The sequence below is a fragment of the Haplochromis burtoni genome, unplaced genomic scaffold (assembly GCF_018398535.1).
Source record: "Haplochromis burtoni strain Fernald_Lab_line unplaced genomic scaffold, NCSU_Asbu1 Contig_6, whole genome shotgun sequence".
Lineage (NCBI taxonomy): Eukaryota > Metazoa > Chordata > Actinopteri > Cichliformes > Cichlidae > Haplochromis > Haplochromis burtoni.
The window spans coordinates 460,726-476,414 of record NW_024582367.1 but is presented as its reverse complement, the minus strand read 5'-3'; the positions used below and the strand labels follow the sequence as shown (position 1 = coordinate 476,414).

General features: G+C 42.6%; 2 protein-coding genes across 3 annotated transcripts in view; both read right to left on the bottom strand.

Annotated features, from left to right (window-relative positions):
* The window catches only part of map2k6 (mitogen-activated protein kinase kinase 6), a 46,067-nt gene extending 40,760 nt beyond the window's left edge, over positions 1–5,307 (bottom strand). Inside the window, exons 1-2 of one of the 2 annotated variants that reach the window (XM_005913825.3) lie at positions 5,208–5,307; positions 4,919–5,042 (exon numbers count right to left, since the gene is read on the bottom strand). In XM_005913825.3, the coding sequence (XP_005913887.1) occupies positions 4,919–5,009 (91 nt within the window). In that variant the 5' untranslated portion in view covers positions 5,010–5,042; positions 5,208–5,307. Of the gene's footprint in view, positions 1–4,918 lie in introns of both variants that reach the window. The other variant, XM_005913824.3, reaches the window with a different exon arrangement.
* A 2,371-nt stretch (positions 5,308–7,678) lies between these two features.
* Positions 7,679–13,858, bottom strand: LOC102295192 (BTB/POZ domain-containing protein 17). The gene is made up of 3 exons (XM_005913826.3): positions 13,580–13,858; positions 11,885–12,176; positions 7,679–9,685 (listed from the first exon to the last, which is right to left on the bottom strand). Exons 1-3 carry the CDS (start codon positions 13,662–13,664, stop codon positions 8,611–8,613), a joined length of 1,452 nt encoding a protein of 483 aa, XP_005913888.1. The 5' UTR covers positions 13,665–13,858; the 3' UTR covers positions 7,679–8,610.
* Between the last annotated feature and the right edge of the window lie 1,831 nt (positions 13,859–15,689).

Genomic DNA, 15,689 nt, shown 5'->3' with positions numbered 1-15,689 from the left:
TGTGCGTCGTGTACCTGGAGTCGAGTGTTTTAACCGATGCATTAAATGATGCATTTTTAGATATAAGTTGTAACGGCCGCCGTTTTCTTTGTGAGTATTTATTACACGGCGTGCTGCGGGGAAAAGCCTGTTCTAACGTTGGAGTCTAAGGTTTACTTTTTAGCACCTGACGGCTCTTTTTTGCTTCTTATCTGTAAATACTCTGCATCTTTCACGTGATTCAGGTTTTTTTTTTGAAAAGTCTCAACAGGATCTTGAGCTTTATTGTGAAAGGTTTATGTGGAAAATAAACAAGCGGACACACGATGGTTTTACTGTCGTTGTTGCTAACGACAACGCATAAAAACAGGTGCTTGTCCGTCTGTAGTGTGGTTATATTAAATATAAGAGAAAGAGAGAACTTTAAGAAATTAATATAGCCACTACAGTGACCATCAAAACGATGAAAAAATATTGCCGTAAACAGTTTATTTTGCGACACCACGAAACAAACGATAGCGTAAAATGAAACGATAGACGTTTTTATATCGTCATCCGATATATATCGTTATATCGAACAGCCCTAACCAGACTTTGCCTACTTTGTTTATGCAAGCTTATAGTTGATAATCTAAATTCTAGCCTGTGACGACCCCTTAAAAAAAAAAATAAGGGAGCAGCTGAAAGTTGCTTTATCATCAATGACAGTCGCTGGTTGAAACTTCCCTTTAACTTAGTTTGCACTAATAACTGTTGGTTCCTGTGCGCTTCAGTTACCTCTATATCGTCATAAATGGCATTACTACAAATTTTCTTGAAATATCACAACATAAATTATGAGGCTATTGATAGCAAGTAATATGTAATGTAATGTAACCAATAAATGCAACATTGTGATGAATAATGATGAAATATAGTTCATGAAAATAGACTTTTTGGGTGTGATAACCAACCATAAATTATGTTGCAAAGCGTACACATTTACTTCATAGATATTTTTCAATGATTTCTTGCATGCGTGCATATGCACTCCTGCAACAAACAGAATATAAACCCACGAGAAAACGCAGGATTCTCCTGTTTACATAGCAGGTCAGAAAATTCAATAAGCACCTCTGAACTCTATTCAGTTCTGTATTTGAGCAGTATTTTGTCTGTTCGAGTCAAAATATTTGTTGGCTCCAACATCTCTGGTATGACAATTTGCTTTCACTAGAAATCAGAGCCGTAACAATTATGAAAACCCAAAGATAACCAGCGTACTATGATGTGCGACAAAGTACATTATAAAAAACATTTTTTTCAAAGGTCTACATAATTGCTATAGTTGACTTATTACTGCTCTATATTACCCTAGTGTACAAAGCTGCAATAAACAAAATGTGTTCTAGGTAGAGCTGGGCGATAGAACGATAACGATATGTATCGCGATATAACTTTTACTCGATAGAGAAATTAAGCTATCGCGATAGACCTCGCCGCTCTTGTCCTCTTAAAAAAAAAAAAAAAAAAAGGTCAGCCAATCCAAATTAAGTAGCGCAGAGCCGAACCAATCACAGCCGCAGCGTCACGTCGCGTGACTTGTTACGTACAGCACAAGTGCCAAGCCACACGTGTGTTTGTTTGGGAAGCAGCCAGCGGGTAATGGAGGAAATGAGTGTGCCGACTAGAAAAATCAACCGAGCGTGACCGAAGAGAAAACAGATGATGGTTCCAACGCCGGAGAGATTGTCGAACGGAAGAGCCATAGAAGTTCCGTAGTGTGAAGGTATTTCGGCTATTTCAAGTCTGACAAAAAACAGAGTAGCGTGCACTGTAAATTGTGCCGAAAGCAAGTCTGGAAATACAATAAACTGGTGCATGCGTCACACTGTGCGCCACGTTATTGTTTCGGTGAAATGAATTTCTACAATACTGTTACTGTTAATTCTACTCTCTGCAGTGTTTAAATGCTTACATATACACACAGTTACTGTCCCTCCACACATACGACTCGGTTCTGCTTCTATGCCCCAGCTTTGTTTACTTTTTCCCACCGAGGCTTCTAGACTTCTGATTGGCCAACATTTCTGCACGGTTAGGAATCTAGCGCCACCTGCTGCTTTGGCATGTTCATAGCAGCGTTTTCCTTCATTTCTGCCTTTATGTGTGGACGGGATTATTTTTTAAAACGAAAACGGAAAATCTCCGTTTTCAAAAATACCCGTGTACGTGTGGACGTAGCCTCAGTCTCTGACTGGAAGCGCTAATTCGTCATTCGGCTTTTGTCAGACTAAAGTAACTGTTAAAACTGTTTGAAAAGCTAAGCTATACAACAAGGAGAGATTGAGAATTTCCTTTTAGTTCTCAGTTTATTTGATATTGACAAAAGTTAGTCAGTTTTGTCTGTTCTTCTGTAAAACAAACTAAGATTTATTTTTAGAATTAATATTTTGTTTCTAAGTGGAATTGACAATTTAGTCTGTTTCGTTTGTTCTATTTTGAAACTTAAACGCTTTAGCGGCTGCCTTTTGTGTAGTTTGCAATATTTGCCTTTATTTATCTGAAAAAGTCTCATGTTCCTTAAGTACATCTACCCTGTTGAACTTATTATGGGAAATAAATATTTAAATAAAAACAAGCTGCTGATTATTTCACATTTTACTTGTGAGCAACGGCACATTTAAATCTTACAAATATAGTTATTTGGCTTATATCGTGATAGATATCGTTATCGCCTGAAATGAAAAAAACATATCGTGATATGAAAAAATCTCATATCGCCCAGCTCTAGTTCTAGGTAAAAGGCCTTTAGGAGTCCTTTTATTTCATATTAAAATGTATTTTTTCTCATCCTGATGTATTCATGTCTGAACAGATTTTTACCATAGTAGTTGGTGGAGCTATTTTTAACTCTTTTATACACAGCTCTGTAATTTCATCGGTCTATAAAAGATCACATTTTGTAATCTGTTTTAATCTAATCACATATGTGACACAGCATGTAAAAAGCCAAGAAGAAAATGAAGAAGAAAGAGCCGCACTTTCCAACATTTCCAAAATCTTTTTTCTTAACTTCACTTTCTGCAAATATCTCTCAGAATTTTGTCTGAAAATGTAGCTTAAGGAACAGCTTTTGATGCATAAAATGCAAATACTCAGCGCACCTCTGCAGCATGAGGTGAAAATACTCGCTCAGCGCAACCATAGACACACACACACACACACACCTGGGGACGCGACCTGGCCAGCCAGCCAGCAAAATGTGCCCCCGTTAACAATGCTGCCAACTTTTCCGTCTTTAGCCTGTGGCGATAACGCTGTGTGCTCTGTGATCAGCCGAAGGGTTCTTGCAAACCTCAGTGGAGTTTTTAATCAGAAATGTAATCATTTACAAATGTACTACGAGAGCGTATTTATCTATTAGTATTGATACTAATCCACAGAAAGTCAGAGAAACAACACATCTTTTTAATTTGTTTTGTTTTTTGTTTGCATTTCATTTAAATGATCGGTCTGAGGCTAGTTTTTACTGTTGTGATGTTTACTGTTTCACACTAAAGGAGAAATATTTGTCAGGTCCAAGATGTCAGAAGCTTTGAGCAGATGTTATAATGACTTGTCATCGTGCAGACATCAGTAAATATATTCACCTACTGAGAAAAGCTGCAGAGCGATCACCAAATCATCTCCACTGAAAGGTGACCAAGTGGATGTCATTTTAAATCAAAGACGAGATCTTAACTGGGCCTACATCCACTTTTCGTGCGACTACATCCACATGTGCAGTTTTCTGCTTCTACCGACGTCAATGGATGACAACAGAAACCGACTTCTGCTCTCAGGAAAGTCCCAAACCAACTCATTCATCTACAAAACATAAATAAAACGTGTTGCATTATTCACCACGTGATAAGCTGGCTGCAACAAGACAATTCCTCCGTGTGGGTGGACACTCAACTGGAGCAGATAAACAGGATCTGACCATTAGGGGGGCTCTTGCTCTCTCCTACCTGTTCACCTCCTGTGCAGCCTCTCAGTGCGTGCATGTGTGCGTGTGTTAGAGAGAGAGAGAATGCTGCATGTTGTGCAACAAACCAGCCTCACTTTGCACTTCTTGGAAATCACGGTGAGGGGAGAGAAAAAAGGCCCGAGCTGCTCTCACTGCAGCTGTTTGGCTCTTCCACTGCAAGCTCCATTCACCGATGATCTTAAAGAGGCTGCAGGGGGGAAGCTGAGCACAGCTCCTCCTCCACCTCCTGCTGCTGCAGGGTGGTAAAGTTGGGTCAAAAGTGTGACAGGCATGCAGAGGGGGGAAAGCTGCACATCGGTGGACACCCAGGGGTTTGCCACATATCCAGTTGCTGGACAGAAGCAGCAGCTGACACACTTTGCAAAGCGCAGAGAGTGCGCCCTGTTCCTGAACCCTCCACCTTAAAGCTCGCGGGTCGCTTTGCCATCAGTTTGTTGCATTTTCTCTCCTCACGACCTGAAATAAATTTGCAGCCTACAAACACACAAACTTGTCCACTGACAGCTGCAGGTTGTCACGTCATGCCACCCCCCACCACCCCCTCCCCTATGCACCAAACCACATATTTAGAGCCCTGCACGCGACAAGGCTTTCAAGATTTACCCCGAAAAGCGTGCACGCGCCACGCGTCAACTCGTGCAGAGTTTCTAATAAAGACCGTCTATCTCGTGACTATTAAGGCGCCCCGTGCTCTACATCCCTGCCTGTGCGCTGCTAATAGCGCCAGTACGAGTGAGTCCACACAGCATCGTCTTACCAGGAACTGTGCAAAGGGGAAGATCTCAAACAGGAAATGCAACTGACCCTTCTTAGCCGTCTAACTTTAAAATGCACCGGCCGTTCTCGACCTGCAGCGGTGCACGTTGCAGCTCGTGCAGCCGTGATTGCATATCGCTAGTTTTGCACACATCGGTTTCATATTCTTACCTCCCTTCGACTGAGACATTTCCCCTTTGCTTTGATGAGGGGGAGGGGAAGCACAAAAGACTTTGCCTTCTTTCTCACTCCCTCCCTCCATCGCCCTCGCACTGGAGCTTCAGCGGCTCGCTTTCTGCAACAAAGATGCAAAAACACAAGCCTCGATCTTCATGCACTTGGAGCCTTTTCGCGTCCGAAGCGTGCGCGTCCGTGCGCAGGGCGCCGGGACGGATGCACGGCCGTCGGGAAATCAGGTAATTCTGCAAATGCACTGCAAAGAATTCTCCGCAGCACTTACATGATGGGCCAAGGCTGGCAGCTGAAAGCTCCTAACTTGGATCAGTGTGAGCCCCTGCGAGAGAACGTTCTTCCTGCTTGGGCCGCGGAGGCTTGTGGGAAATGTAGTGAGCGCTGCGGCGTTTTATTTTCGAAACTGCAAAGACGCTGAAGTTTGTAACGTATCCTAAAAAAGAGTGGGTGTGGGTTTCGTCTGTGCACACAGGATGCAATGGAAACACTGACTGTTATATTCATTTCTGGTGGGTTTTGTACATTTTCAGCATCGATTTCATGATGCAATAGTTTGTAAAACACATTAAAAAAAAAAAAATCTTGCACCAGCTAAGAAATCTGCACATTCTGTAATAAATTCAATCTGTATTCGTTCAAAAGTCACTCTCAGCTTCTTTTCTTATTATTCTATATTATTCTTAGAGATATTAGAGAGTGAACTCCTAAGGGAGCTCTTGGTAACAGCAAGGAGGAAGAACTCCCTTTTAACAGGAAGAGAGTTCCATGAGATTCAGACTCATGCAGGGGCCATACGCTGTGACCTTTGTGGGGTTTTTGCTTTCCAATATAAAGCCCCTTCAGGTAACTGTTGTTGTGATTTGCCACTTAATAAATAAAACTGAATTGACTGGAGACAAATTAGAAAAGCAAGGCTGAAAGAGTTTAGACGTGTGCTGAGGAGGGATCGTGGATACAATGGACAAGGGATTTTAAAGATGAAGCTGCCAGGAAAAGAATGAGGATCACGGATGTAGTGAAGGAGGACATTCTGAGGGTTGGGGACAGGGTGGGATGGAGGCAGCAGATCCACTGTGGCAACCCCAATAGGGAACATCCGAAAGAAGAATTATGATTGAAATTGGTTCAATGTTTTTTAAATTAGCTGATTAAATCATACCATGGATCAAAGTCAGCACAGAGAAAGCAAACACAGTCAGTGGGAGAAAGGTGAGTGTGGCAGGTCAGTAAGGTTTAAACCCGTGGTGCTCAGGGATTACTCGAGCCTGCACTGATTTCTTTATTTGAGACTGAGCAAGTTTAATATGAGCAACGAGCAAAGTACAAAAGTTCAAGCACTGATTATGCAGCAGAATTATTGCTGCATTATTATTACTGTTCCTTTCATTTCTGTGCAGCTTTCTGCTGTTGAGCTCTGTGCATCACTTTATTATTTATAGAATTATCATCTGAAGAGTCAGCAGTGATGTCAGTGCAGTGAAAAGGAAAAAAATATAAATTTACATAAAAGGAAACTTGATCAAATGAATCGCAGGTGTTTTAAACACTCTTTGTTCAGGTGTCTGCATCTATACAAAGAATCCAGACAGAAAACGCTGTGAACCGTAGAGCAATAATATCACGTTAATAAGACGTTACAGGGGCTGCGAGGTACAAAACACAACAATATTTTAGAAATCACAACAACACTTGACTTTACAGAAAAGTTCATGATGTTTTTTCCGTTTCAGAAGATGAAACCAAGTCCTCGGTGACGAGCTCATGTCACTTCTTCTTTCTGTTGTCTCAGCATGTTTTTGTTAGTAAGTTTGAAAGAGGAGGATGGAATCGACGTGATCTGTTTTCTGAATTTTTGCCTTACACCTGAGAATCACAGTAGAAGTTAAACACAGAAATATACCAGGATTATCCTACAGTACATGTTAATGAAGCCATAATAATACATCTATGTGATAAAAACAAAAAAAACCTTTTATTTCCATGTAATAAAGCAGCTTTGTGGTTTTAATAAGAAAAAAATATCATAATAATTTTTCATTTTTCTTATTTATTTTAAGTCTATTAGATTTGGAGGGGATGTTACGCGTTGTGTCCTTTTGCTCTGACCGTTGTGCTTCACAGTCGGTCAGAGCAAAAGGATAAGACAGAATAAAAAGAAACAGTTAAAAGGAGGGCAGGAAACAATATGACAATATGACGCTCGTGGCTCGAGAGTTGGGAGTTCGCCTTGTAATCGGAAGGTTGCCAGTTCGAGCCCTGGCTTGGACAGTCTCGGTCGTTGTGTTCTTGGGCAAGACACTTCACCCATTGCCTACTGGTGGTGGTCAGAGGGCCCGGTGGCGCCAGTGTCCGGCAGCCTCGCCTCTGTCAGTGTGCCCCAGGGCAGCTGTAGACTGGATCAACTCAGAGGAATGAATATAAGGAGTCTGGGAGCTATGACAGCAAAGGCCCGATCACCTCTGGACTTCAAACGAGACCTCGGTTGCGTCAGGAGTTTGATTGGAAGATCTAAGTGACTTATTAGGGAGTTCGTTTATTAGGAAGGAGTTTGCATAGATAGCTGGGAGCCAAATGATTTAAAATTTTAAATGTAAGCTTGGTTCTTCTTAATTACATGTTTTGTTTTTTTTATATCTGACAAATAAATTTGATAAAGTAAAAAAAAAAACAATTGATAAACTGACATTTGCCAGAAAATAATTTTTTGCATGTGGTGACAAAACATAAGCCGGATGACAATCAGGACAATATTCAGTTTAGTTTTTAAAACTTATGAAACAATCTTTATTACCAGGCGACACTGATTAATGCAGCAGTGGATGTAAGTAACAGCATCGATCACATTAATGGATTCGCTAACGAGGTGCTGCGACATCGGTGAGAAGGAGTACAGGTTGGGTTTCTAAATAAGTTATAACATACAAGTAGAAGAAAAATGTTTAAAAAATCAATTTACTTTCCAGTAAGCACTGAATTAACAATTTACTGATTTAAAAAATTGAGCCATCTACAATTTTTCAACCATATTTCACAACAACACAAAATATAATCAAAGAAACAAAAACAGCTAATACAAAATCCATCAGCAAACATTAACATCAGGGTATAATTTAATCAGCAAAGCTTTAGATCAGTGCACACCGGGCAGTGAATATCAGCTGTGACCCCTTTATGTGTAAATGGGGTATAATAGCACCAATAACAAATCAGTGTATGACAAAGGAACAACCTCAAGAATGAAGGACGAAGCTGGTGATGTTCTGCATTTTCCTGAGTGCCAATAAATCCCATAAAAAAACCAAAATTATTAGCGTGTTAGCCCATACGTCACTTTAAACTTTAATACCCAAGGTTTTTATGGTGCAGTAATTTTCTCAGATAGTTGGATGCTGTGTTTTTATTAAATACTCTTCAGCCTGGATGAAATGGTGCATTTCTTGGGGACTAATTTCAGTGGCAGATTAATTTCTGTTTGGTCCTCTAGTGAGTTTTTTTTTCAGCACTTGGACAAGACGAATAAAGACTATCACCATCTTTCCATTATGATTTTACCCTCACAAAATGCTCTCAGGCAGTCCTGAATCAGGATCTTTGTTTTTTATTTGCTCAGTGATTCCAATGACTCAGGTCCACGTCTCCATGATGGGATATGAGTGAGGGTTGGAGTGAGGTTAATTCTTGGTGCTTATGAGGGTTTGGTACAGTGGCTTCACAACAATATGGAGGAACAGGGAGCTGTCCATGAGATATTCAGACGTCCGGCGGTACAGGTCAGCTTCGGCCAAGAAATCGCCGTTTTCCTCTGTGCTCTGGTGGAAGTTGTAGACATGCTTCACCACCACCTTCCCCTGCTGCTGAGCCATCACCAGCACCGTCTTCTGGAAGCTCACTCCAGCAAAGTCGGTGCTGGACGTGGCAGGCGTGATGATGATGCGAGGACGCCCGCCTTCTACGCGAGTCGGCTGCATGGCGCCCGTCTCGGTGTACATGGGCCTCATGCTCAGGGGCAACCAGCGCGGGGAGAACAGGACGTTCCAAGTCACGCGTTTGTTGGCGTCATGGTTGCTGGGCCCCAGCTGGGTCTGGAAACTCATGCTGCGGTCGTCCCGTGTCGGGTTGTTGATGATCCAGGGGGACCCCCACACTGGGGACAGGTAGTTCCTGGGCACAAAGAGGCTGCAGTTCACGTCAAAGTATTTGGCCATCTGCAGCGGCGAGGCCGAGTGAAACTGGTAGGACATGTAGAGCAGGTCACGCACCGACTCCTGATAGCGAGCCAGGATTGTGGACTGGGTTTGTAGGAGGAAAAGCTCCCGTGGGGGGATCATGGCGTAGCGCACAGCTCTCAAAGCGTTCTCAGCCGTCAAACCGTCCGGATCGTTCTGGATAATCCACGCCTCCAGGGCTGAGAAGAGCTCCATCTCACTCTGCAGGATGAGGTCTGAACGCTGCAGCAGGGACATAAGCAGCTGGCTGCTGATGGTCACCCACTCGCCGCTCTGCAGCAGAGACGACAGGTTCCAGGCCATGTACTGAAGACAGCTGTCCCTCAGAGTTACATCCCCGGCCTGCTGGGCGTACTCGTACCAGCCTGCCACGTGGCCTGACGGGGTGTCCCTGGCCAGATTCTGGGTCATGTACTGGGTGATGCCCTGCTGGAGACTCAGCACTTGATACTTAGTGGCCAGCTTGTGTAGAGGAGTGGCCTGGTCCAGACGCAGAGAAAGCTCCCCACAGTACAGATACCTGCACAGAGAAGAGAAGCTGACTCTATGACCGCTGCTGGGTGTATTTTAGACATTCTTAGAGTCATGCTAAAGCTGGAAAAGCTGCATTTTCATAGCAGACATCTTAACTCTTAGCATCCACTGCCAATAAGTCTAGAGTTAGGTTTAGGGTTTTGACTATGATACCTTTCAAATTAGGTGTCATAGAAAAATTAAGTTAATACAATAATTATAACATTTTCTGTTAATGCGGTTGCAGGTAACTGGGACCATTATTTACTAAATTACCAACTGTACACATCAAAGGAGCTGAGGGTAACTTTCCCAGAGATTAGTATATCACTGAAATTTACAACCACAGAAATTGCCCCCCTGCTGGCTATTAAAAAGAATGCAAGTTTAAGGCATTTTCCACACTGATGCTATGTCCCAAAACCTAGGCCGCATCCTTCGGAGGACCCGGCCTTCGCGGTCTACGTGGGCCGGAGAACGCCGGAAGTGCGAGGCTGTGAAATGGGAGGGTCTAGCCTTCAGATTTGCGTCACCGCTGTCTCAGTGGTGTTTAATAAACTCAGCTGTCTTCTCCTTGCCATCTAAAATATAGCAGGACACTGGCGTAAATTCTCAACCATCTCACACTTCTGTTTAATCAGTTTTCTGTTTGGCGTTTATTCAGCTGTGTGAAAGCCACAGAGGATTAATAAAGTTTATTTAATGTAATCTAATCTGACAGTTTTAATCTCAGCCAAACCGATTTACTCAGGAACAAATAAAACACTGAAAAAAGCCAAACAATAACATTTTGAAGTTATCTAAATGACTTATATATCATGTTTAACATGAGCAGCGACAGACCCGTGGGGGGGGGAGGGTTGAAAACAATGTGCTGGGAGTTCACTGTTCCCACCGGCTTTAGTGACCCTTGAATCTCCGGATAGCTATCGATCTGATGGGTAACAGACGTCTCCGAAAACATCAGAGCACTTGTGCAAATATGTGATGTCTTGATAAACGAGCAGATGTTTCAAGTTTACACAGCTGCATTTTCGTCTGAACATATTTTAAAAGTTTATTTGTGACCCAGAAAGTGTAATTAGGGTAATATTAAAACTAAGTAGCTGCCGTCATTGTTGGAAACTGGAATTGGCTGGGCCGCGCTATCAATTCTGGGATAGGTTGGGCCACGAAGGATAAGCCCGACCCATCGTTCAAATTCGGGGGAATGAAGGACGCATTTTTCGGCCGCGTTTGGAGCAGCCTTCGAATTGGGACAGCCTTCATCGCCTGGCAGTGAGGTAATCGGTCTACAAATACAACCTCCAAAGGATGCGGCCTATGTTTTGGGACATGTTTTCTTTTATATACAGTCTCTGCTTTAAAGTATGACAGAACAGGGGTATTAGCAAACTAACTGGTTAATGATAGCAAAAAATAATAATAAATCCCAATTTAGGTTAACACAGAGAAATGTTAGCCTTCGTTTGTCCCCTTAAATCCATAATTTACTTAAAAATCCTTTTTCCTCACATACAAAATCTTGAATCATCAGGATTCGTAATACTTTAAAGACCTCATAGTGACCTCAGGTGACTCTAAACCTCTCTTGTTGCTCCAGCTGCTGGAAAGCATTCTTTGTTGATAATGACTGAGAATGAGAAAAAGTCAGAACAGTGGCCTCCTTTCATGATGATTTCCCCCTCACAGAGTGCTCTCACGTAGTCACGAATCCAGTTATTTTTGTTATTTATTAAATTTTCCTTAAAGAAAAAGCACTTGGATGAGCAGATTAATGATCCAAACATCAAACCAGAGGCAGTTAACAGAAAATACACCTTAAGTTAACATCAAAACGAAGTGGTTCTCTTTAGAACAAGAAGGTTTAATCGAAGCAGAATAAGAAAAATAAGCGTAATGTGTGTTTTGATTAATCTCATTAGCAGCTGAGATAAAAATAGATTTGCTTATTGATTGCTGTTGCAGGCTTCTCAGTGCTGCTACACTACAGCAGATGCTACTGAACAGCCCAGCAGTTTCCTCATTAGTCAATTTGCTTTACATTGTAATCATTGATGGGCTCATATTTAGAGCTGCAGTTTCACACTTCCTCCCTCTAGAGGGTGTGCTAACTCAATCAAACTTAGTTGAAGTGACCCTGAAGGACAAAGGTGTATGTTCCCCTGATGCTGGGGGGGAGGGGCATCCTCTGTTCCCACCTCACCTGATAAACTTGTCAAACACAGAGGCACAGTCGGAGCTCTCTCTCAGGACCAGCATGCTGCTGTTGCGGCTCAGCAGGATCTCCTCAAATACAGGACTCTGCAGGGAGAGCACCAGGGCGTGGGCCTGGATCACCTTCACCTCGTCCGCATTGGGTGTCTCCACCCGCAGCGACACGTCGCTTCCATTGCCCTGAATCAGGAGGGCCTCCAGACGCTGCACCAGGACCAAGGAATGGCTGATGGTGTCCCCGTTGCTGCCACCATCCTGGGCTCCTTCAGCTTTCGCCATGCCTGGGTTTTTTTGTTTTTTTTGAGAAAGCAGAAGGAGCTGGTGGATTTAAAGGATTGGATGCATTTCATAAATAAAACAAAGCTGCGTGTGAGTTATTTATTAGGGCAGATAGTGGGGTAGTATCATCCAAATCCATGCCATTGATCAGCCCAGCTGCGCTCGCTGTCTGGATAATGAAGGATTGTGGGTCATGTTTAATTAAAGCTTTGTCTCAGCTGAGGCGGTTGCATCGCAGCGCACCCCCGCCACCCCTCCTTCCTCTGCTAGACCACAGAGTTACTGTAACTGCAGGGATGTGAGCCTCGATTCATATTCTCAAAGTATAGTTGCTCTTTCTGATTCATTATAAATATTTGACACTTTCTTCCCCACGCTGACACAAACAGAGCACGCTGTCAACTTCTGTCTGTCGGCTGTGATGTTCAAAGGAGTCTGAAGGAGAGGAGACCATCCTCAAAAGAGTCCAGATGATGAGAGAACCACAGCAAACAGAATTTTAAATAGTGTGTTTGGCTACATATTTGAAGATTCACTGTCTCTCTGATTTTTGCACTTTCTTAGGGAGCTTACACAAAATATTTGGTCTGAATCATGTGTTTATCTTAAAAAAATGTCCCCCACATATATTTTGTTTTGTTCTCTGGACTTAGAAGCTTTGAAGAAAACTGCTTTTATTTACCTATTCCGCCACCAGTTGTGTTTGGTTAACATCTGCTTCTTTTTTATAATTGTTTTAGCAGTTTTAAACACCCAAAGTTGTTTTTTTCTTTACCTTTTAGCTTCATATTTAACATCAAATAAAACCCAAACCTAACCCCTGATGGATTCCCAGTGAAAAGGTGGATGTCAAGAGTTTAAAAAAAAACAACCTCAGTTAGTAACAGTAGAGCCACTGTTACTGTACAGCACTTATTATTAGAAATAAATCTACTACTCATGCACATGAGAGACCAGTTTCAAATGCATGTGGGAAAGTGCACCAATATGAACTATTTGATTGTAAACTGCTAAAAATAAATACCAGTAAGCCTGAGTTTGAAAAATAAAAAACCTGCTATCACTGTGTCCCAGAAAAAAAGAAGAAGGTCAAGTCACTTTTTCTTTCATACAGCCGCCAAAATGTAAAAAGTGATCACAGTGAAAACTATTTCCTGCTCCTTTCACAGTTTGGCTCTTTAAATGTACTTCTAGAAAACACATCCTTAGTACTCGTTGGCTCTCACTCAAAATCAAAATCTGTTTCCATGAGAATGAATTCAGTTCAATTTATAGAGACATTTACAGATAAATAAGGCAATATTACAGAAACAGCAACCCAACGATCTTCTAAGAGCAAGAATTGACTTTTAACACAAAGAAACTGCCGCATGTCTCAAATGTTCTGTATTTGTGCTCAACGTACCTGCAGCAGAAGCGGCAGCCTCCATCTGAAGGCAGACAGCCAGAAACAGCATCCCAGCGTGGACGCGAGCAGCCTGTTTCACCATCTTTTCTCCTGACTGTCCTTCCCCGTCTATCCTGGAATTCTGCTTCCTGTTGTTCGGAGGATGATGGGGTCTGCGCCCGAATGACGGATAAGACTGGGGGTTCTCCTCAACACGTCCAGCCCACCACCACTACCAACACCATCGATTTGTGGGTGGAAGCAGGCCGGGGTTGTTTCCATGACTACCGCTTTGATCCTGACTTTCCTATCCTTGGGTATCAACGCTAGCTGGACATCATTGATCCAGCAGTGATGCTGCGGGGAACTAACAAAGCTGAGGCTGGGGGGGGTAGAGCTGGGATGTTCAAAAAGAAGAAAAAACACAGTCATCTGATAATTTGTTAATGCCTGCAATCATCCAAGTTGTCAAGCTGACATCAGTCTCTCTCCAGGCCACAGACAAAAACACAAAAACACCTCATATAATCTTAATTATTTATATTTACTTATATATAACAAAACAAAACAGTCCTGACCCTGAAGGTGTGCTGCAGTATCTGGCAACAAGATGTTAACAAGATGGGCCGTGGTGATCAGACGGCCATATTCCGTTGCCCACGTGCCCATCTTTGGTGCCTTCAGCAGTGAACGGGGAGTCCGCGTGGGAACGCTGGATGGTCTGCGGCTGTGCAGTCCCATACATAACAAACTGCAATGCTCTGTGTTGTCTGAGACCTTTCTATCAGAACCAGCATGAATGTTCTGCAGTTTGAGCTGCAGCAGCTCCCCACGTGCATCTGTGAGTCTTGGCTGCTCATGACCCTGTTGCTGCATCACCACTGTTTTTTCCTTGGACCCTTTTTATAGATCCTGACAGAGGTGGGACCAAGTCATTGTTTTGCAAGTCTCAAGTCTTTATCCTCAAGTCTAAAGTCATAAAATTAATGACTCGAGTCTGACTCGAGTCCAAGTCATGTGACTCGAGTCCACACCTCTGGATCCTGATGATTGCAAACCAGGAACACCCCACCACAGCTGTGTTTTTGGAGATGCTCTGTCGATCCATTACCGTTGGGCTCTGGTCAAAATCACCCAAACCCTTATGCTCAGCTTCGAAGATAAAATGTTCAGCATATTAATAAAGAAAAAATGATCATATTTAAAATTGAAGGAATAAGTAATGATGTGGGTGTTTGTCTTGTTGGAATGGTGTGTAGATATGTTGATGGTTAGAAGAAGAAAATATCGAAGTCTGTGAGAGAGCTGTCAATATTTTTTTTCTAATGGTTAAATTTTTATTTGTTAAGAAGTTCTGCTTTCAAAGAACATACAACACACCATCAGAGACATGGAGCCACAGACTGGGGGAAAAAGAGGCATCAGAAAACAGCACAGTATGTTACTAAGTGATGGAGCTGTGAAGGCAAGTTTCATTTATATGTGCAGCCAGTTTTATGGCAGCAGGTAACTTGGGATCTGGGAAACAGGCTAAGAAGGAGCTGCAAGAACAAAATTATTGATTTAGATGTCAGATTCAGGGCTTGTGAAGCTGCTGTGAATGCAAGTCTACTTGAAGAAGCAGAATTAGAGCACAATATTTTGCTTTTACTTACTGACGATTGTTTCAGGGCTTATTACAAACAACCTATATGTGAGAAGGCTGCGTAGGACGCATTACATTCATTTAAACTAAATTAAAGCATGATAATAAATTACATATGCCTGGCCCCGAGTGAAACTGAATCACTTAAGAACTCTTATTAGGAGTCCAAATGCAAACAGAGGCGTGGGAGACCTCTGGAGCGGGCTCACGGGACTGTTAGTGGTGCTGTCAAGCTTTAGTGGTGGACTAAATAGTCCTATTCAGTTACTGTAGTAATCCATTATGTCCAGAACGACTCAAATCCTTCATTTAAGACATGAAAGTCAATCAGCCCAGAAAATTACAGAATCCCACAGGGCTGCCGCTAACAGATCAGAGACCACATCAATGCTTCCTGTAGTTCAGGCAGCAGACACATCAGCTGCTGCGAGGAGATTGAATCAGGCCTCTGTGACAGAACGGCTGCAAATAAACCACTGGGGG